Source organism: Dromaius novaehollandiae, chromosome 13, assembly GCF_036370855.1.
Source record: "Dromaius novaehollandiae isolate bDroNov1 chromosome 13, bDroNov1.hap1, whole genome shotgun sequence".
Classification (NCBI taxonomy): Eukaryota; Metazoa; Chordata; class Aves; order Casuariiformes; family Dromaiidae; genus Dromaius; species Dromaius novaehollandiae.
In genome coordinates this window covers 15,755,539-15,779,437 of record NC_088110.1, presented here as the reverse complement: position 1 = coordinate 15,779,437, position 23,899 = coordinate 15,755,539, and the positions used below count along the sequence as shown (strand labels likewise).

Genomic DNA, 23,899 nt, shown 5'->3' with positions numbered 1-23,899 from the left:
TACCTAGCATTGTCTCTAATCTACTGCATATACTTCTATCTTTTGAGAAAAAAACATCCTGTCTGTGATAATAGCATAGGATATTTTACAGAAAATATAATGTAGAATAGAGTCAAACATGGATGTCCTTAAGTATATTTTAGGTAGATAGAGCTATAGTATATTACACTTCAAGCATTTCTTAGTGATATGGGCTTTGAGGAAAGTGCAGCTTATGGAACAAGACATACAAACACTGAAGGGTTACATTTATTAATATTCTGGCTGGATTTGGAATTTTACTATCATAGATCTATCGCACTATCTTAAAAATAGTGCGATCTTGTTGCATAACAATTCTCAAAGCTAATGCTTGTCTGTAGAAATAAACAGCCGGCGCTAACGAAGCATACCTTATAGCACTGTTTGCAGCATCGGGGTCTTTGGCATGTACTTTTCCAACGACGGTACCAGATGCTGCATTTTCTTGTACTTCAAAAATATAACTTGGTTTTAAAAATATGGGTGGCTCATCAGCGTCTTCCACAGAAATCTTCACTGTCACTGTGTCCTTGAATGGTCCATTACTGATGAACTTAGGATCAATATGTACATTGGCTGCCTCTACTTTCAGGCTGTAGGACTTTTTGGTTTCAAAATCTAAGAGCTGTGAGAAACAAGATGACGGTGCATCCATTGAACAGAGTTAGCAAAACTAGACTGTAAAAGCAGTAAACAGTCCCCTAGTATTCAATAACATAAAACAAATGTGAGCATATCTTTCAACAAGCTCGGACTGAAATGTGTATATTTAAAAACACGCAGACTCAAGTGGAAGGAGCTACATTCTATGTACGCAGCAGCAGCAGCAGCAGCAGCAGCAGCAGCAGAGGAAGGCCGCGCAGGACAGCCTTCCAGGCAGCACAGAGGCGGGTGGAGAGGAAAGAAGTTACTGGAAAAATGCTAGGCTTGGTCTATCCCAAGCTGGCAGGCTTTCCTTTAGGAATATGGATGTGGTTTGCACTGCTGGCTGCACCATGCGATAGGACAAAGACAATTATTATAAGTAACAGGGGAGAGGTGAAGATGGCTCATTGTTCCTCTTTTGTTTCTGTAGTCCTTTCCATCCATAGACTTCATAGCACTTTAAAGAGGGGAGGTGAAATAATGTCCCATGAGATAAATCCTTTTGAGACCCTGATCCAGGTTGCAGCATATCTGCATTATCGCTGACATGAAATGGCTGCAGGGTTGCAGTATTGGTAGCTTCAAAATGATTATGCCTCTAAGTAACTGAAAAGCAGGTGCCAACCACAATTCACAAAGTATGGCTAACACTATAGACTGAATTCAGGCTCTATAACCCCACCCCTAAAACAAATACAGTAACTGAACTGCAGAATAATTTTTGCTGGAAGTGACCTGTGGAGGTCATCCAGTCCAACCTGATGTGCAGAGCAAGGCTAACTCTGAAGTTAAGCTGCCCAGAGCCTTCTCCTTTTAATTTTTGGACATCTCCAAGAAAAATGAATAGCTACAAAGATATCAAGAGCAAAATAATACTAATAAAATAGAAAATAGTATTTATAATTTATATTATTTAAAAATTATTTAATAGTATTTTTTAAAAAAATCACACTGATCGATTGTGTACGAAATAAGCTCAGTATTTTTGCTGCTTTTGGCATAGCCTGTGACTCCTTCAGAACGGTATTGTGGACAATGCACAGCTGAGGAATTCAAACTATAGGGCATGAGGCTGTTTAGACCGAACATAAAGCAACAGTGAATGTCTGCTACTTATAAGCACTAGGCAAAACTTCATCAACAATGAAGCTGATGGCATTGTATTTTACCGTGACTTTTTATTATGAATTCATTTAGTTTTTGCATTAATCCACTGTACAGTTTTTATGTAACTCTTCTTGGTTATTTTCTTCCTTTCCATTTCAGCTAATGGGGAAATGGAATATTAAGAGTTAATCACAGCTTTATAAAATATTCAGTGAAATAACATTTACTGTTATTTTAGTTTAGGTGCTAATCCATTACTACTAAATATTCTGTCAGAAACAAAGCATATTACACAGTTGTAGGTTTGAAAGGACAGTATTACGCACCTTCTTAAGCTTGACAACACCTTCCTGAGTCTCGTAATCTGTTGTAATTTCAAACATATCCACTCCATCTCCATCAATGATGCTGTAAGCTACCAAGCCATTTTCTCCAATGTCTGGATCTTTGGCCTTCACTCTTCCAACTTCCTCTCCTGGAACGGCTGCTTCTGACACTGACATCTGGTATACACCTGGCAAAAGAAAAAAAGGCATTTACCGCATCAAATATTCAGTCTGCTTCTTCGTTTGTGTATTTACTCATGTAACTTGTAAGTTCCAAACAAACACAGTAATTTTTCACATCTTCAGATTCCCTGAAGGAATGTTACATAATAGAGAGCTTTGAGAGAGAAGTCATCTGGGAAATCTTCAAACACATTGCTAACCCCTATAAAATTCCCACCTCACTGATGTTTTATGCAACCTTTACCTGTCATGTTCAGGGAAGAGTTAAAAGGCCAACTGATCTGTCAGAATGCAGAAATCATTGTGACATCAAGGTTGTAATTTGTATCAGAGATGTTATTACAAAAATTGAAGGAAAATTCTGTTTCGTGTGACTCATGGTATGACCTTCAACTCTATAGCATCTAGAAGGGTAACTGCCCATTCAGTCAGGAGCCACAAATTATATAACATGAATTGGATAAGACCTCACTGCTGTGCTGCCTAAAACAATAAATCTGCTGCTTTCTATGGCTTTAACTTGAAGTATGAACTTGTACTAGGAGTGAATATTAGAATTTAGCACAAAAGAGAACACATACCAATTAGAGCGTGATTACATACCAAACAAAAAGTGGCTTTCCGTTATCAAATGCCACTTGGAAAACAAGCCCCAAACCTCCCACAGATGTGTTGCCATACAGGTTTTTCCTTGTGTATTCAGGGACACCAGAGCAGAGCACTAATATTCCCAGATAAATCTCTCTCCATCAATTGTCCTTTAAGCAACATTGCTTCCTGGACCTTCCTGACCCCCTCTAGAGTTTAAGTAGCATAACCTGACCCTAAATGTACAAATCCACATCAGTGTTTTCTGCCATTTCATCAGCATGAATGTTTACATGAATAAAAAAACAGCATGAGAAAATGAAATGATCTAATCTATCCTCCTCTCCATAATTTCTCTTTGTTGCTACCACTAGCACTCTAGGAAAATCAGGAGACTTACACCAGGCAGGGACTTGGCTCATTACCCATGAAAACAATTGGCACATGTCATGGAAATAGACCATTAACTCCAGTCACAAAGAACCCAAAATTTAAGTACATAACTCATTAAGGATTTCAGCTATGTATTAAAAAAAAAAAAAAAAAAAAAAAAGATCACATGGCTATTACTATAAACACACCAAATTCTGGCTTTGGATTACAAAGCATTCCAAATTAAGGTTTTAACCTCGGGGATAAATCATTAAGTACAGTAACTCCTATTTGGCATTTCCAATCATTGATTTAAATACTCTCACAAAACATACACTTTTTTGCACTCAGTAAAGCGGGTATAATTTGTTGGGAAAAATCCATCATTTGATTGAGGTATTCAGCAAAAATACCGTGTGCTGTTGCCCACAGTTATGATCTGGAGTGAAAAGGGGTGCTTGTGAGGTATATTAAAAAACCCTAGCTTCAGATAGGCTTCGCAATGTGCGGACATGGAGTGACAGGGCATGCTGCTTTCCAGGATGTAACACTTTCCTGTTAGAATGGTAGAAAACGCTGACTTAGATTTTTACATTTAGGGTCTGCCTATGTCTTTTAAGCTCTAGTATGAGGGTCCAAGAAGCTGTGATAGTGGAAGGGGAACTGTTAGAGAGATGTCCAAATGCAGGATGTATCAGTATCCTCCAATTGCTCAGAGGAGAAAAGAGTGGCGGGGGTGTGTGTGTGTGCATACCCTGCCTTCCAAAAAATCCCCTAGACAGAGAGGAGTCCAGTAATGCACTTCTAATCCAGCTGTGAAGACTGAACCTGTAAATGTCAGCCCAGACTAATTTTATATGTGAAAAATGCATAGTTAGTGCAGGTATTAAAAATAACTTTATTTGAGCACTGACAGTATACTTTCAGCATCAATTTCAAAATGTAATTCTATTAAATTTGGTTTTTTATTGCCATGGCAGACATAACTCATTAGAAGTATCCAGTCATCTGGATTTATCCTTATGAACAGTCCCCAGTTCACTGAGAGTGTTTATAGAAGTAAAGGATGAAGCATCAACACTAAAACTGAAAAGCTATGTGAAATAAAAAATGATGCTCATTCACTTGAAGGTCTGTCAAAGACCTGAAAGAGCATAATCAGGAGCTGTTAATAGAGTGTGCAACACTCTTTCATCAAGGGCCACAAAAAGCAAGGCACTTGTAGCCTGAGAAATACTGCTGCAAGAACATAAAGTAGATCACCTTTCCTTTGTCCACACTCATCAATAAACAAAGTGGATTTGCTCATTGAAAATGACTATTGAAACTATTCTTGCAAATAGCTATGAACTGGGAGAGCTGAAAGGCTTACAGTAAGGCCACTTGGAGACTTCTTTCAAAGACTGTAAGTCTCACAGGAGAGCTTTCTGGTACATATTGCAGCTCTCCAGCCACAGAAGAATCTGTTCATATAGGAGACATGAAAGGATTTCTTTTACCTCCTCCTATTTCCCCGCAAAGATTTCTCACTGCTCTTGTGGTCTAAGCAGAGCAGTAAACACAGCTTGCTTTTTCAAACAGTCTTTTACATCCACCATATAATTATTAAATGGGAAATGAAGTAAGCTATCTTAGTCTGGAACTGCTGCAGTGGAGGTAAATTGGGGGCTATTTTTGCCAGAATTGCTTTAACTATATCAAGAAATGGGGCTTCTCCATTACTAGAAAAGTCCAGACTATGTCTCCCTGGTCACATCATAGCTATATTTGTAATATAACATGGTCCGGCAGTTTTTCATTAAACATGAATTGTAGGGTGAGGAATCCTTCTAATCTAATCTTGACTTCAAAAAAATGACTCACTTTGCAACACAGAGAAAATCATCCAAATACGAAAGCTCAGTACATTATTAGAACTATGTAAACAATATTTATTCATGTGTGATGTGATAATCCATTAGTTAACTGTTTTTCCAAGTTCTGAATATGTCATATACTCTACAAATACAGGTACTAATAGTAAATGTGATTTTGTAAGGACTTTGTTACTTACTCTGTGGGAACTTTGGCGGATTGTCGTTGACATCTGTAAGTGTAATTGTCACTTTGGTTGTCCCTGAGAGGCCTCCCATGTGTCCCCCCATATCTTTTGCCTGTATTACAACATGATATTCTTCCTTAGCTTCTCTGTCCATATTCGGAAGGGCAGTTCGGATAATTCCTATAAATACAAAGAAAATATGACACACACAAATGTTCCCACCTTCACATCATGAAAAACTGAACACTGTATTTTCTAACTTCCATTAAAATACAGCAATACATGCAGTAATGGTGCAGATTCTGCTTTTCCTATACTCTGCATCATGCTGTGCAAACACACAAGCCCAAATATTCAGCAATGGGTTGAACACAGAACTACCCTGAGGAATTACATTTCAGCACAGAAATTGCCATTTCTATCACATCACAAAATAAATAGTCTACATCTTTTTGGTGTAGCGCCCCTAGAAGCTCTACCAAACGCCAGAGGACCGACCTTCAAAACTACTTAACTAGGATCAGGGAAGGATGAAGAAAGCTTTGTTCAAACACATCAGTAGATATATCTGATTATAATGCCTTTGCCAATATATTTAATTTGTCATTTTAATGTATTCCAGTTATGAGGTCCTACTCAAATAAATTGCTCAGTAATACCTGTTTGAGCTTCCACCGAGAAGTACGGCTGACCTTCAAGAATACTGTAAACCAACTTGGCGCTGTTCCCATAGGTAGGATCATCAGCATCTGAAGCTGTTACCTGAATAACTGATGTACCTAAAAATGGAAAGCCAAGGCAGAAGGAATACAGTCAGAAGCAAACATATCTGAGAGAACTAGGCAGAGATACTTTCAGTTGTATGGCATGACTATTTTTAAACTTTTTTATTTCCAGGTTTGGTAAATGAAAAAAATTACTTAACAATTTATATACAAGGAAATAGACTCATCAGATCCTTAAATATGTGTCACCAGTGGTGACATGGATTAATGTTCTAAATAGTGAAGATATAAAAATCAATATTCTATAGTGTCTTTCTTCCCTAGTAGTTGAAGCATTACATTGCTTTTGACATTAGACAACCAAACAAATCCATTTTCCAGATACAAGCCTTTCCCTTGCTGGCTTAAACAGGAGATGAAAACTGAATGGATGGTGTGGCAGTAAATCCTTAGTTTTATTAAACAGCTCAGCCAAAAGTACGATCTTGATGTTTACCCCAGAGGATTCGTGCTCCATAAATACCTGGGAACCTTCCTGTTCCTCCCCAGGGTGGAACAGTGCTGTTTTCTGAACCATCTACAGAGACACTTTGACCATGATAGTTAGTAGCTGCAGCAGGGTTTGATCTGGTCAGTGAATCAGATAAATTGACCGAGTTGTTGGCTGAGGATGAAGTAAGTTTTACCTCCCAAAGTTCTAAATAATAATAATTAGATCGGGCCAAGATGCATTGCCAAGAAACTTCCTCTACACAGCCAGGCACGGAAGCCTGTTCATGAGTACTTACCTACATTTGATCTCTCCGGCACATTGGCATGGTAGTTTTCATGAAGAAACTCTGGTGGGTTGTCATTTATATCTTGAACTTTAACAATGAATTCAGAGGGCGGTTCCAAAGGTCTGTTAGTGTTCCTGTCCACAGCTTGTGCCGTGAGAGTATACTGAGCTCTCTCTTCGCGGTCCAGTGTCTTTGTTGCATGGATGTTCCCTGATTTGTCATCAATAACAAAAATGATTCCTGCTCCTTCACCTGAGAGAATGTATTTAATGTTTCCATCTCCAGAATCGATATCTGAATGAAGCTACAAAATGAGAAACAGACATAAGGTAACAAGATGGTATCCATCTCATGTATGCGTATATGAGACAAAAAAGTTCCTGAAACTACTGTAATTTCACGGTTTCCAAAAAGTCTTGTCTTTGATCAGGAGCTAATTCGTGCATGGGCTGACGCCGTGAGTACCTGGTCCCCGCATTCAGAGAAGCTGGCCTGATGCATTTCATGCCACCACCCGTACGGCGTTACTGAGACCCAAACTTTAAGATTTAAGGAAGAAATACATAATGAGATAGTTATAACAGGCTCTTGTTCAAATAAGGATGGAAGGAAGAATCATTTCTGCAAACAGTTTGTACTCTTTACACTAATCAGATTTTACTAGGTTGCATTTAAAAAGTCGTTAAGTAACTCATGGAGCTATAACAAATGAGCCAATCTTTGATTGCAAACTAGTTTTTAATTACAACCTTTTTATTATAAAGTAAGTAACAAATGCTTACTGAACTTTCTTACCTTCATGACCAGCGCACACCTCAGTTTGATGAATGAGAGAAATATTGAGCCAAATTATAGATTTATTGATCATACATTCACAGTTACAAAGCGTACATTTCTAACCATCTTTTAAACCAGAATACCCAGAATGGAATTTGGTGTCATTGACCCAATTATCTACTCTTTTGTGCTGGTGTTAAGTTGATGCAGTTCCATTGATTTAACGGGAAGTTATAAACAGGTAATTCACAGTAAAGGAAAAAACAATTAGCTCAGTATGTTTGTACATATGCCTGTGCACACAGCTGTATGTCTCAATGTATATATCTCTCACATTTAATATTACTGATATGTTAAAAATGAAAGGATGAAGAGGTAGCTATTGAGCAGTACGCTCTTATTAAGCTGCTAGGTTAGATGTTACATTTTTAGTTACTATTATAAAAGTCTTGAAAATGATATTCTTGGGACACACTTTAGTTCAAATGGTGGCTCTGGTTCCTGCTGTGGTGTTAAATGACAGTTTGTACGCCTTCATTCAAAGACTACTGAAGTGAATGGAAAAACTTGCATTCACTTCAAGAGTCTTTTGCTTAGCTCCTTAATGGAGCTACAACAACGTGATTAATTCTAGCTGAATAAGTGGTTGCTGAATAGGCAGTTAATATAACAGAAAAGCAATGGCAAGAAAAATATCAACTCGGTTAATAACAAAGCAGAAAATAACTAATATTCACATGAATGAAGAAACACAATTTCTTTCTTACCCTTCCCACTAGTACAGGATCTGGTCCTGTATACTCTTCTATAACAAAGAACTGATTCCACACCCAGCCTCTTTTTGAACGATGCAGAACTTGTCCTTCTTTCCCTTTTTCATGGTGACCATGAAGTGACGGCCTTGCATGGTTCGGTTTGTCTGTAGCTATGGCATGGCTGTAATACAGCACGCCCATGCAGATGAGAGCAGCATGTAAACAATTGTCCTCCTTCATTTTTGGTTATTCTGTAGGCACAGGAGTATCCAGGAATCTACCCCTTCCACCTTGGAAGTCAAAAAATGTGGGGCTACCAAAGAGTTTCAGATAAAATGTTCTGCACATAAGATGCCACCACACATAAAATGCATCACTTTAATGCTCTGCAGCTTCCCAACTTAATTCCTAAAAGAAAATGAAATAAAGAATGTCAGTTCTTTCAGGTCTTTCAGGTGCAATAATTTCTTTACTAAGCAAAATGAAACTAGTACTAATTTGGAACATTTCAAGATAAGAAGATTAAAATGTAATAGTTATTATATTAAGTAATGAGTATATTTCGTGTTTTGTTATATGTAACCCCCATCTTATAAAATCTCCTAACTTGCTGGTTAGGGCACTCATTTGAACATTGGAAGACAGAGAATTATATTCTCTCATGATCCTGCCAAATGGGTTTATCCCAAGATGCAAGGTAACTGTAGAAATACCTAATTTATATCTAAGCCCTCTTAGGAGCTTAGATTTAAGCCTTAGATATAAGCCTTTAAGCCATAGGCTTAGATATAAGATAGATACCAAGACACTTGCTTATCAAGAATGGAATATTTCTACACACACCCAGAAAAAGGCCTTTTAATGACCAAAGGATTTTCATGCTGAAAGTAAGTACCTAGGCAGGGGCAGTGGCTGACAGAAATCTGAGGACCTAAATTTTGCATTTGGGCACTTAAAATACCCTTCTACCTCCCTCCGAGGATCATGTCATCAAAGGTGAGAAGCAGCACTGATTGCCAGTGCTTCTCTCTTTGTTCTGGTGACTATAACTGTCATAAACCAATATAAATATACACAGATACTTCTAATAATGTAACAATTGACATTAGTTACTTATTCCTACTGTTGCTGTGATTTAAATTACCTAAATTATAGTATTTTCTTAATTTCTAATAATTTTTTTTAAATCAGGAGGTCAGAATTAATATTTGAAGCAGAAACTGCATAATACAGTGAAAGCTGAATTAAGGTCTATACCTCCAGCAGCTAACAATCCATCTTAAAGGCCACTTTGACATATCCCTGGGGTTTCCAATACATTCTCCTTCAAGGTTTACAGAACAGCCAATTTTTACTGGTCCCTAGGATATTTGTTTCAGCTCTCAGTGTAATTCACTTTGTTATTCTGCAAGACACTAATAAAATACTCAAGGCTATATCCTTACAGGCATATGTATAAATATATGCTTACCATCTTCATTAAAAGAGAATGATTTTTTTATGAGAGATATGGAGGTCTTGCACAGAGTATTTGTAGCATACAAAATGTGAATATAGAGAAAAGCTTGAACCTACATCACATCCTACAGCTCCAGCAACAGATAAACCCCTCACCCGTATTGAACCAAACATCTGGGAGTCTCTCTCATACCCGGGGCAGTTGAGTCCTCCCCTACAGTCCTTTTGGCACAGTTACATAAAAACACACATCCAACATCGAGAAACAGGGTGCATTTATAAATAAGGAAGGAAATACTTGTGTTCTTTTTCTCCAAAAAGGCTGATTTTTTTGTTTTTGTTGTAAAACAGAAATCACCTCAACTACCACACCGTAATGACTCCAGCCTAATGAATTAAATGGTAGTCGCACATATATATGCAAACATAATCTGGCACCAAGGGAGGGATTTCTACAGTTTTCTTCCTTAAGCATATTTATTTATTAAGTACAACACTTGGTGTAAACATTTAATTTTGCACTATTGTTAGGTGATGTCACATTACCGATGCCTTGTAAGTATGGCAGATACGACAAAGAAAACAATCATCTCTACTCCTTTGGTCAGAAAAATGCTTTCAAATTCAGTTATTCAGACATAAAATGCATGTGTGAACTGTGGAGCATTAGGCCTGGGTTTTCCGAGCCTATTTCTTGTCTCCATTTTTTTGAGAGGTAAAAATAAAGTAGGACTTAAAGGAGCTGCAAACTAATATTTATCCTGGTTTAGAAGTGGCTTAAACAGGAGAAGCCTTTCACCGTGGATTAGTATGGTGGCTCCTTCTGTGATCACAGTGACTTTCAAGAGGAATCGGACATGGCTTTTTTCAATTATGCATAGAAAAACCTGAACTGAAGCACCTCCTATGCAGTATTTACTAAGTTTCTCTATCATTTCAGTAATCATTTATTAAACCTCTCTCAAAGTCCCCCAAAGTCTTTTCAAATATAATCCATCAAATTCTCCTCAGTCCCACAGATGAAAATGCACTCCTCTGCCCCGGCCAGCTTACACCTCTGGATTTACACCCTCGTGACAGGCATAAATTCAACCCCACAGCAAGCAGGCGCGGAGGTTACCTCTCCTGGGAACTTTGCCTACAGAAACTTCTTGATGTTACCAAATTCTGCATATTACAGCCACTTCAGCCCTCTTTGTAGCTGCACTCAGCTAATCAACGATATTGCTGTTGCGCACGTGGTTTGCTATGGAGCATCCTTTCAGCCGAACAGCCTCCAGCGTCACGCACGGCATCGGCATCGCTGCTATGCCAGACGGGTACCGTCGCTGTAAGCACCTAGCGTGTTACTCGTGGCCAGCGCTTAGGAGTGCCTGGGCTCCCGGACTGCCAAACAGGGCCTACATGCTCCAAATAAATAGAAATGAAACAGAAAGGCTGCCGCACCTAGACAGCAGTGTATTTTTAAACCTGTTGTTAGAAGTGGTTAACGAGTAAACTGCTTGCTTTAATAGACTTTGGACATGTTTAAAAATTAAACTGTTCTTTAGGTCATTAACATCAAATTATGGTCTCAGCAATGAAAACAAGTAAACAAATACGGCCATTATTCCCAAACTTTTCAATGCTGTTACGTACATCAGTAAACACTTTATAAAGATGCTTAACCATAATGGAAGAGCCAAGCTGACATATATGCTGCTTATTATCAGCTGCTCAAGTATGAAACAAAACATTAACCACGCATCCATGCTGAATTTACTAATGACGATTTAAAGCAGTAATTGCTTGCTACCTTTAGCTTTCTCCTCCGTGTACATGTGGAGAGAGAGGGAGCAATAGGAAAACCACCGTATCTCACCCGCTGTATCTCACCCCGTGAGCCCTACTCAGGCAGAAGTCACTGGAGCTGTTTACGGTAATTGCTTCTGTTTGGGGTTTTCATGCGAAAGGACTCCAGTAATACCAAGGTGGCTCTCTGGGAAGTGAGCCGCCGCTCGACAGGCTGCAATTAAAGCCGGAGCGGCGGCCGGCGAGGTGTGCCTGACCCGTGGGCCTCTGCCGGCTTCTCCCTTCCCAGCTCGCACGCGCTGCTCAGCGCGTCGCAGAGGCTGCCACAGCAGTAAGCCCTATGACTCCTACCTTACGAAGAAAAGTTAATAGCTCCTTGTTAAATCTTTAGGTAGAATAAATCAGCAGAGCTCCACTGAAGTCTATGAAATGACTCTAATTTAGAACAGCTACAGTCTGATTTTATAAACTACTTCCTTCCTAAAAGGCAAGGTGCACGAGATGCTCTTAAGGTATAATTAAAATAAACTGCATTGCAAACCGAAGTGGCATCATTAACAAGAAGTCTTGTTTCCAAGACAATCTGCTCAAAGCCTTTCAAACATTTAAATGTAACTCAGCTGCGGAAAGCTAATGGTTTCCTATTTCTTCAAACAGCCAATACGGAAAAACAGCTGAACAATCTATAAAGCACTTCCTTTTCTCCCGTGGACATCAGTGAGGGAAAAATACCTCATCATCCTCCAAGCATGGTATAAAGATATGAGAACTGCAACTGCAGCAGCTGACTGGAGTGCTGCTCGGTGTCCATAAACTCTCAGTGTGCATCACTTCCAGTCAGGCACTGCTCAACGTTACACACACACACATTGAACAGTTAGAACCATTTGCTGTGAACGTTTCTATTCTTTTTTTTAAAGTCATGATCTGAGGGACATCTTTAACATTATTCTAATCATTCAACCAATTCTGCACGCAGATTATATTCCTAAACTGTAGGAAACGGAATCTCGGGTGGGCATTTGCTCAAATTGCAGCACCAAAGTTTTTTCATTGCTGTTGAGAATTGCCTAGCATATAACTTTGAAATTCTAAATTTTCCTTAGGAATCTATGAAAGTCTAATCCTTCAATCCCCCACATCCTTAAACTTAGTGGATACTAAGGTTTGAACTAAGATGGACTTTTTCCCAAAAGGAAGAATTCCGCTAATATATTTTAGTTTCATAATTATGGTAATTTTGGTACCGCATAATAGCTCTATCAGGGATAGGGGAAAAACAAGAGTTAACCAGCCAGGATACAAGATCCAGTCACTCACAGAGGCACATGAAAGCAATGCGTCTCTCCAATGCTGCTTCTGCACGTTGCTCAGTCGGGGTGTGCAGCACAGAGAAATGTTAGCATGGCACGGAGTCCACGCTCTGGAAAACATAATGCACCATAAGGTGTATACACAAAATACTTGCATGGAAATAGCAGCTCTCCCTAAATAATTGTGAGGACATGCCTGTGGGGCCTTTCTAGCTAGGTGGTCTATGTTTCGCACTTCCATTTTTTACTTATTTTTGAAAATGCAAAGCTGCGAGTCTCAATTTTATCACAAGAACAGTCAGATCTTCTACCCTTATAAAGCCCAATCCATCAATATTCCTAATGGAAATATGCTATTCAACTCATTAAGAACTCATACATCACAAACCCAAAAAATAATATGACCATGTCTTCAGATTATGGCAAAGAATAGAGCCCGAGTCTGGATTACTCCGAAATGCATGAACTCCACTGTCCTTCCGCATCCTACCACTGAGAGACCGCAAACCTGCAAAACTCTCAAAATGCAGCACGGCACAGTAGAGAGGTGGTATTAGATTTGCCTGTTAGAGTTGGGATAGCATCCTAAGAAGTCAATGTGCTCTACAAAACTTCACACACAAATTAGAGTGACTGTTTATACATGACTAATAGACAAAAATAAAGAGCCAACAAAGATTATTTTAATGACAAGACCAGTCACGGAAGCTAAGTCTAGCCAATTTTAAATATCTTTCATTATATTTATAGCAAAAAAATTCCAAACATCCATGCTGACTTCCTGTGTGCTATTAAATGACCATATGTGAAATTAGAATAGACTAAACAATTTTTCTGATTTGTCTAGGCTACAACTTCTGGATGATATATTAAAATAGCAATTGTTCTCAGAAATACACTTGGCAGAAAGCAGTCAAGAGCACAGCGCAGCAATATAATGAAGGATGATTATGTTCTGAAATGTTTTGCAAGAATATCAAGTAAATATGGCAAACTCACAATCCAAATGATATTTTAGCTGTAATTAGAATTAGCTGAAAAGATGAATGATGTCTTTTACCACAATTTTATCGACAGATGAGTAAATGAATAGTTTTTTAATGACAGAATAAATATTGGACCACATCAGCTGTGGAGTTAAGAGCGGGTGAGGCCAGCGCAGAGCAGGGCCGTAAGGACGGAGCAGCCGGGGCGGGTGGCCGTGCCCCTCGCCGCAGGGGCACCACGGTAACCTCCACGTTACCGGCATCACAGAGCGAGCAGGAACCCCAGACTTCGCTCTCGGGCCACAGCTGTTTTGAGCAGCCTCTCACTTAGGGCTCCTACGCCACCGTTTAACTCGAATGGGTAGCTAAGAGACCCCTTCTTCCTTCGAAACTTAACGGGGGTCATGAAAAATGAGCAGCTCACCTTGAAAGAAGCTAAGAAAGAGATTTCTGGATCAAATAATCAGCCGAGTCCCACTGAGCCCATACTGCTTAATCTTCAGGGCATATCGTGAATTTAACTACTTTGGGACCTTTTATTAGAAGAGATGAATTGAGGGAGGTAGAATAGTTACACATGCAAGTGTGCAATTGCTGAATGCATGCACAGCAGTATGAATGCAAGAGTCACTTGCCATGTATTTTTATCCTCTTATAGTTTGCTGTAGTCACATACCTGATGCCCTTTTCATAAATATTTCAAGACATTCATGTAAGTAACATGAAAATATTTTGAAGCAGGACAGCTCTTGTTGCAGAAAACTATTCAGCTCTACCCACTGTTTCACACATCTTGATAACCTAATATTTGGTTTTAATTTAATTGTTCCCAATTTAACAAAACTTTGTTTTCCTCTTTGACTCATTTCAAGCAAACAGTACAAAAAGGTACAAAAATAGCCTGGTCCCTTTTACTTACGAAAACAAAAGAAAATACTCAGAATCACTTAACTCTCTCAATGACTTTTGGCTTTTAAACTATATTACATTATCAGACCAACCTGTTTTTACCATAGAAAAACTAACTGTACAGCATTCTTGTGGGAAAAAAGCCATATCTCATTTTATTTGCATTAAATAATGGTATGCAAAGTATCAGATCTGCTATATGGCGTATCTAGTTTGTGTGATACACTCAGAAAAGCCAGTTCTGAAAGCAAGTCCTTCAGTTCTGAAACACGCCAGACTCTTTCTTTCCCTGAATCTGGACAGGATTAGAACCAGGATTGTTGTGTTTCCCTGCTGGAACTAGAGTCTTTTTCACAGTGTAGCTGCCTACGTGATACGTGAATTAGGAACGGTGCAACCCTGGCATATCATCATTCCCAAGGTCTACTCTAATGCAATGAGATGAAGTGGAGGATAAGACAATAACAGCTTTTTATTTTTAACTCACAGGGCACTGCAGCAGCTGATGGCTTTGTGCATGTCTTGCCAGTCAGGAAATCATCCCATCAGGAGATGGATTTTGCTTCCTCAAACGAAGCCCTGCTCCCAGGGCCGCATTTGTTCATGTACCAGGACAGGTCCACCGCCAAGTGCCCAACCATGGCCCTTAACCACCACATACTAAATAGGAAAATCAAAACTTTAAGGACTCCAAACCCAGCAAACTGACTTTATGAGTATGACTAATCCCATGAGACGAGTCACATGCACATACAAGTAACTACTTGGAATCAGGCATTGAAGCCAATAGGCAGTAGTCTAATGTAAAACATTTTGCTAAAATGATGAAAGGTCTGATCTCTGATGGAGAAAAAGATTTTCATGTTGTATATGTAACTGGTAAATCCCATTTTTCCAAAAGTGTAATTCTGAAACAGATCACCAACAACTCCCTGTGAGCCCTTCTGAAGCAATGAATCTTCCTTCTTGTTGAACTTTAGTTCAGTTTTCACTGGAGTGAACAGCAAATCATCCCAAACTTAATGCAAACTGATATAAAATATTTTGTGTCATTCATGAACCATTATTAGTCTTATGAGACAAAGTATTTAGTCCAGAAAAGGAAAATTTTCATATTTATAGATATTTTTTGGGAAAAAAAATCTGTCAGGCATCCCACTGAACAAAGACAACCTCGTACTCCTTCATTCATGTTGCATTGTCTTGCCTGAGAGCATGAGGCCCTTGGACATGGTTATCATCTAGGCTGCAGTTCTGCAGCGAATTAGGTATTTGTATAATTCTACATGTGGTCTGCAAATGCCTAGGGGTTTCTAGCGAGTATCTAGGGGTATCCTACTATCTGGGGGTACCATGGCAAGGTTTGTTTCTGCTAAATATATAAATAAAGTCATTACAGAATAGCGGATTTTCATTTTCGGCAATAAAAGTTACCTTAAAAAATGCTAAGTAAGTTTTGTAGAATCCTATTCTGAGTTCATTATGAAAGGAAGTCTTAATCCTTTGCATTTTGAAATTATGTTTTATAGCACTGTATTGGATTACTGAGATGTTTAAAGCCAATAATCCCCAGCTGTTCCTAAGAATAGCTTTTGAAATGTAGCCATATTCTTCTGTAACAGCTTTGAGATTCAATATTAGGAAACCATAGACTAAAACATAAAATGATGGCTCTTTGAAAATAGAAGTCATTTTGCAGGAAAGAGGAGGAAAAATAAGCATCCTGACTAATATGATGTGATATTTCCTTCAGTATCCATCTCTGAAATCATCATGGAAGGAAACTATTTTCACCAGACTTTGGTTTAATTTGTACTCAGTCTAGAAGAGTGAAATTGCCATTTGGTGCACCTCACCCAAAGCAGTAGAAGGCAGGAAGACAACTTAGCACATTATGAACAGAATGACATAGATAAAGGCCTGAGAGAGTGATATTAAAAGACTTGGGAAATGAAAAATGCCTGTAAACAGTGTTTCAGTTTGCTTGCTGCCCTGGGGAGATCCACTTAAGCTAAATGTGACAGAGGCTGTCTGTTTTTAAGCATAAACTCTACAGGAACACAACCAACATAAGAAAGGCAGTCTTATTACAAAACATGGTGATCAACAGAGTCATCTGAAATAATGACTAAGCCCTTGGAAGAGTTTATTTTATATAGTCATTGTGTTCTTGCCCATCTCAGCCAAACTGGAATTCTTGTAATTTCCTGTACATTCGAAACCTGGTATAGCTGCTGCCTATGTCCCCTCCAGTTTCAACATAGTTTACTGTTACATAAGTGGTTATAGATGACACCCTGAGGAGGAAAATAAATGACGACTAAAGTCAAGTTACTTGCAGCTACTAAATGCTGTGTTCACATGTTAAGCCAATCCTGAATATTATTTTTTTTCTCTTGCTAGGAATTTATACTTATGGATGACAAAATCACCCTTGTGCTGTAACTGACAATCCTTTAGGTAAATGCCAAATAGGAGACAGAAAGTCAAGTTTAAAGAATGATAATTGAAACTTGACCAAAACCTCATGACTACAGGCAGGCCAATTCAGCTACCAAACCAAATCGGAAAGAATTCCAACAAATGACCATTTGCTCTTCTGTTTTACTATCTCTTGCTGAACGGTCGACATCCTCCCCTGCCACAGAAATCTGAACTGCAGCTGGGGTATTCTACTTACAGCTTCATTTCTGGAGGCAACTTCAACAGTGCTGTTGAACCCTCAAACCATTGTAGCATCTCAGTATGTAAGAAAATAGTGCATAACCTTGTATGGTCTTTACATGACCAATGCCAAAATATAACTCTAAGCAAGAAAGCTATGAACCAGCTTTCTCTACAGTATATTTTACACTGCCAAAACTGTTGGATTATTCTGGTAAAAGTCCTGCTGAGTAGTAAAACCATATATATATCTACAGTGGATATTGCATAGTCTTTGCATACCCCATGCACACATAAAAGTGTGTGTGGCAGTTTTTCCTACATATGGAAGTATCTTAGAATGTAATTTCCTATATGATTTCACTTTTTCAGAAAAATGAAACGTTATTTTAAAAAATTATTTAACTTCAAAAAAAAAAAGATTTATGACAGAGGAAATACTTTCTAGAAAGTTTCTGAAAGGAAAATGCACTGCGCAATAGGTTATTCTGCTAAACGTATGATCAATCAGTTTCTGATAGATCAGTTCTAGGTGGTCAAGGCCTCTCTCTACAAAACGTTTTGCAGCTTGGAATATAATTCTACTAGACTACTTGATCCCCTTGTTCCCCTTCAATGTGATCTCCCTCAAGTAGAAAAGTTTCTGATAAAAAATCGCCACTTCAGAGCCACATACAAGCCACCTCGAAAAGACAGCAGTTTGTTTAAGTCTAGCATCCACTGTGACTCTCATTTAGAGAGGTTCACATAATTAGATTTTCTGTAACACTTATCTTTATAAAACTTGACAAGTTAGTGAATTTCTCTCTCTCTCCCATTCTCAGATATATTTGCTAGAGAAAGAAAGCGGAGGGCTAAAATTCTGCTCAAAGAGCCTCCTCCCTTTCTCGACGTTCCTGGCGTTTCAGAGGGAAGAGGTAAGGTCCTTCAGCCCTGCACGTGTAAGGTTCTTTCTGACTATTTGCTTAATTGGTCTAGTTTGGTGTAAATTTCTTCCACAACGAGCATAAAAGCCAGTTTGAGATTTTCATGAATGAACAGTAGAATAAATAATTAAATTTTTCACAGGCAGAGCCTGTCTGTGAAGAGACTTATTTTGGCTTGATAGCATGAGACAATAACATTGGAATATTCAATTACATCCCTAGCGCAATGTCAATAGTCATCACAAAGGAGATCGTCACTGTTTAAGCATCTAATGGGAAGCTAAAGCAGAAAGGGCTAAAATTGCAACTTCAAATGATTAGTTACAATCCATTAAATCACAAGATTATAATTCTAACAATATCTGCATGAATATCTTTTGAAATGTCATGTTCTAAGTAGTCACCATGGAATAGTTCCACTTAACTCTTAAAAAAACCCAACAACCTCCATTAGATGCAACCTTCCCTTCAGCTTCCTGCGCAGCCTGACCTGCTCCGAGCACAGACCAGAGGAGCTGTCTGTGGTTTCACTGTTCCAAGTGATTACATCCAAAACTGTAAGGGCTAAAACGTAATTCTCAATATTATGCTACTAAAAAAATGCAAAAAGAGCATCAGGTACTGAGTATAAACAGTACAAAAGAGACAGACTTGCCAGCCTGCAATTAACACGTGCTTTTCACGTGAGTGGTACATTTCCAGAAAAAGGCAAATAATTCAATATATTTTGTATGGACATAACTCATTCCAAATTAAAGCTGTTTATTATATATTTCTTACTGACCACATGAAACAATGACATATCCCAGAGATTATGGCCTGGCACCACTTCCGACCTGTAATTACAGAGGATTTTGACAAAACATTTCTATTTTTCTAATAGAAACCATTAACAAGAGCTTTGAGGAATCAGCTTGCTATAGTTGGAATGATGCTCACGTCCTAAGATATAAAGCAGAAGAGGCAAATTTTAAATACTTTGAACCTATTGCTGTTCTTGCGCAAAAGCTATAATCTCAGAAAGAGCTGTCCCATAATGGCATACACGTGAAATTGTCAAAAAAGGGCATTTTTAAATTAGATTAGTGCTATTTATGACTGAAACTATAAATAAGATATGATCAGATATATTCTGAAAGTGCATTATATGTTTTGGAGATATGAAAAATTCTAGCCTTTGCCATAATGTCACTGATGTCAAAGGCTAGTCTTCACCTTAATGGTGCAATAATCAGGAACCATGGCATATATCTGCATCCTCCATCATTTATACCGATGTCTTTTTTAACCAACAGGACAGTATAAAACTATTTGACTGCGAAGGAATGGCCACTCTGGTAAAGCTTTAGCTTCCAAATCGATAAGAGAGCCTCTTCTCTCTAATGGAGACCGGTGAAGTGTTACTTAAAAACAAGCTTGTGGAACAAGAAGAAAACAATCTGACACCTGGCATAACTGCTGGGTTGAAAACGCTATGATTTTTGGATGGAATGACCTTAATATGAGGCAAGTACAGGGGAAAGAATTTATATTCATAGAATAAAAATAGAGGACAATAACAATAAGAAGAATTAACTTGTATGTATACAGAAAAAGAAGACTGAAACTTCATTTATAAGAATGAGATTAGGCAACTTTTTCACATAAAATATACTCTACTAAAGTTCAGCATATTTTCTTCCAAAATGTTCTTTTCAAAAAGCTGCTGAGATGATAGTGCTATTTCAATCCAACCAATTTCCTTTTTACTAAAAAGTCTTCCATAATGGTAATTAAATAAATTGCTCTTGAGTAATTATGTTTTTTTCTGGAAAAGAACTATTAGGGTAAAGAGATATGAGAGAGTCTGTCACCAAACAAAATCTTTCTAAATACATTCGTGCTTGTTACATTTATTGGAAGAAGGATGGAGCACTTCTAAAGGTTGGACCTTTCTGTTTTTTTTAAAGGAAATTTCTACCTTACAGTTGAAACAGGAAACCAAGTAAAACGACTGCTCACAGTCTTGGGAATGCAGAGAGAAAGAAAATGGAAGTCGTGAGTCAATAGAAAGCTTTTAAAGACCATATGTGTTAAGCCCTAGAGAGCCAGTGTGAACTAGAAGTCCAAATCACATGTTAGAGGCAAGTGAGTGGTGGACAAGATGATGAGTGAAAGCCTAAGACTAATGGGTAAGTGCACTGCATAAAACGGCGTTCTCCGTGAAAGCACACATACATCATGTTTGTAAGAGCACGAGGCTTTGGAGATCCGTGTACCATAGCTCTATTAAGGAGGCTCTGTGCATGGCAATTCATCAAACACCTCTAACCTCTGTGAATTGTATCATCCCAGAGCAAAATGAGATGCTTTTACAGTTCTTGGTCTGACCCACAAGTAATTTCTTAATATGTAACTATGTTTCATCCATACTTCTCCTCTTGCTTACAAAACGGTTTGTTGCAATGTGTCAAGTATACCATGGACTGAATTACGTTTTTTCCTCAGATTTTAAAACTTGGTTAAAGATTCTCCTTTTATTTGTGGAAACCAACCATATATGTGCTATGAAACCTGTGGCACCTACTGAAATAGCCACCAGAATGGACACAACCCGCCGCACCTTGTTCTCCGGGCTAGTCTAGTGTCTCAGACTTCACAGGACTTTAATGCAATCTTGATGCTTGCTGGTTTTGCTCACATTACAAAGAACCTGGAGTTTTTCCTCCTATACAAGCTGATGCAAAGCTTCAGTGGCTATTTGTTTTTCTGTGTGTATAATGCTGAACATTACTATCTTCCTTTTTCCTTTAAATCCCTTTGGTAAATAGTATGAGGATAATCTCAGAGGCTAAACAGCATGGATTAGTATCAGAATTTCTTTATGGTGTCTTTACGATATCACATCCAAGGAAAATGATACAGTCCCCTTCTAGATGCTAACCCCCTACTTCTTTGCCACTCAGAAGATGAAAAGACTGTTTTGAGCGCAGAAACTCACAAAAGTGAGGAAAAAGGAGAAAAGAACGATTTGGTACTATCTGTCTTTCACCTACGATCAAAAAACAGCTTCCTGGAAATCCAATGGTCAGAGAGAATAAAGCACAAGCCAGGCACCAGCTGGAGAAACTGGATCTGGGGATTCATCCAAGAACTGGGAACATCTTTCTGAACAGACAGCCGTATCTCTTGTTTAAATGTAATGGCTGTCAGGGTAAGCATTGCCTTAAAAAATGCAATGTGATTTCTTCAAACTCTTTGTGCATATTTTGTGGACCCCTTCGGGCTTAAGCTTCTGTAAGTGAGCTTAGCACTGGAGTCAAAGAATGATAAACGTACAAGCAGTAAGAACTCATTTTGTATGTCATGTGCAGGCATTTACGCTGTACTGTGCTACCTGTAACCATGACTGTAGCTAAACCCAACTGTAACACACCAACACAAATGACTATACAAGAATGAGACTGCAAATATGAACGTTTACTGAACGCCTGTCTATTAATGGGGTTTAATTAAATAGTATAAAAGAAATTTCCACGCGTAAGCAACACTAACTTGTTAAATTTTCAGAGCCTTGTAACCCAGTAAATCTGGTGTTTATTGCCTGCAACAGGCCAAAGGCTTTGTGTTAAGCTAACAACACAGTCCTCAGGACCTGTCAGGCTTTGTCTGGACTTCTTTCCACCTGCCTGGGGCTTGGTTTTATTTAGCTTGTTTGCCTGTAACAGGTTATCTAAAGACCAGATGACTATTATCTAATTTGTTTTGGCTTTTCGCTTAGCTTTGTATGACTGTGTGATGTAATACTGGTTATTATTATATATATATATTTGTTAAGAATAGATGGCAATAACAAGTAGTTATTCTGTGTAGAATGAACTGTCTATGACCCTAGAATAAAATGCAGCAGAGGGTAGCATGGGCATGTGGAGGACATGAGAAGCTTTGGAAGTCCAGGTACAAGATGACACTGGAGGGCCCACGGCCAATGGTCAGTTCCTGGCCATCAGAAGGATGCAACTGCTGAAGCTGCTCCAAACCCATTTTAGGAATAACAAAGAGAACAACGGGCAAACTATTCCATATATGTAAAAACACACCTCAAATAGTAAAATCAGATGTAATGCAGAACAGGGGAGAAGTGAAGACAGAGCAAGGTGCACAGCACATTAGCGAACATACAGAAATGGCTCCAGGTGGATTCTAGGAGGAAGAGGAAGAAAACGTCATTGTCATCATGCTCCTCCGGGGATGCCGATGCCTTGGGTCCCCCACCAAAGCCATCACCTGGAGAGAGGCAGCGGAGGAGCACAACACCACAGAAAGGGTAGATACTAGAAAGTTTGTGTGTCGGTCTTAGCCATATATCGTATGCACCATATAACTGGACTAACAATTCTTTGGTTAGACTGCTAAGGCTTTAACCTGGCTAATAATACATTCTTGGCTTTGCATATAGGGTTTCTTCCTTTGGCCTAAATAAAGTGCAGTGTAATAAACTGATTCAAGCAATCTAGTCTGTAACTTGGAGGCAACATACTGGTAACAGCTCACAGGCAAAAAAGTTCAGCAGGACAAAGGATGATACTGTCAACCACATGTGAGCTCACTTACATTAATGAAAATGGAGTCTGTGCTGGAAGGAATTAACAGGGGGTGAGGAAGAGAAGTTTACCCTGGATAATGATGGCCAACAGAGCACCATTCTCTGCTTAGGAGAGTTGTTCCGTGACAGTTTTTAAAAAGCCATTAGCATACTACTCGTTACTGAGAAGTTTTTCCATTTAAATATTTAACTGATCTTCGTATTTGTTAACTGAAAGCACTTTTTAAGCAAATCAAATTGCTACAGATCTACAAGGGGGGGTGGAAAGGGTCATTCCATTTTATGCTAGTTTTCTTGAATACACAAGTATTGTATTATTTTGTTTATCCTGCAAGAATGCAGCAAAGTAGCAGTAAGCACCGGGTCATTAGCTTTACTGTGAAGTAGCACAACACAGTCTTTGTTGAGCTTTCCTTGGAGTGACTCATTGTAATTCATTGAAAGACCCTTTGCTGTGATGGTGTTGTTCTCCCCTGGCCTGTGTAGGGCAGAGGGAGAGAAGATAGAAGCGGTACCTTTTAACATGTACAGTAGTGAAGTTTGCAGTTAGTATCCAAACACGTGAAATAGTTTCCAATCTTGAAATGAACAGCTTATTAGTGAGTCCTACATGTTTGTACAAATCCATTCACTTCAAAAACAAAGTATTCTTCTCACCAACATACCACAATTCACACGTGTTGCCTGCAGTGAAAGTATGAAAATAACTCACGAGGTCTAGGGAGAGGCTTTTGGTTGGTTGGTTGTTTTTGCTTCAGTGCAGCCTCATTTCACAAAACATAGCTTATGGCATGAAACCATGCCAAGATAGCTCGGGGGCCTTTCAGAGCGACCAGACTTTGGACGTTATGTAATCTGTTTTTCTTTTTGGGGGGAGAGAAGGGAGGATGAGAAGCCAAATACCCAAGGTTCTCTGGTAATATTAGGTATAAAACTGTAAAAGTACAC

General features: G+C 38.7%; 1 protein-coding gene across 5 annotated transcripts in view; it reads right to left on the bottom strand.

Annotated features, from left to right (window-relative positions):
- CDH11 (cadherin 11) overlaps positions 1-23,899 on the bottom strand; it is an 82,578-nt gene that overhangs the window by 11,245 nt on the left and 47,434 nt on the right. For 4 of the 5 annotated variants that reach the window (XM_026107583.2, XM_026107585.2, XM_064519717.1 and 1 more), the window contains 6 exons: positions 8,332-8,727; positions 6,797-7,091; positions 5,943-6,062; positions 5,296-5,463; positions 2,100-2,287; positions 393-646 (listed from right to left, as the gene is read on the bottom strand). In XM_026107583.2, the coding sequence (XP_025963368.1) occupies positions 393-646; positions 2,100-2,287; positions 5,296-5,463; positions 5,943-6,062; positions 6,797-7,091; positions 8,332-8,559 (1,253 nt within the window). In that variant the 5' untranslated portion in view covers positions 8,560-8,727. Of the gene's footprint in view, positions 1-392; positions 647-2,099; positions 2,288-5,295; positions 5,464-5,942; positions 6,063-6,796; positions 7,092-8,331; positions 8,728-12,888; positions 12,992-23,899 lie in introns of all 5 variants that reach the window. The other variant, XM_064519718.1, reaches the window with a different exon arrangement.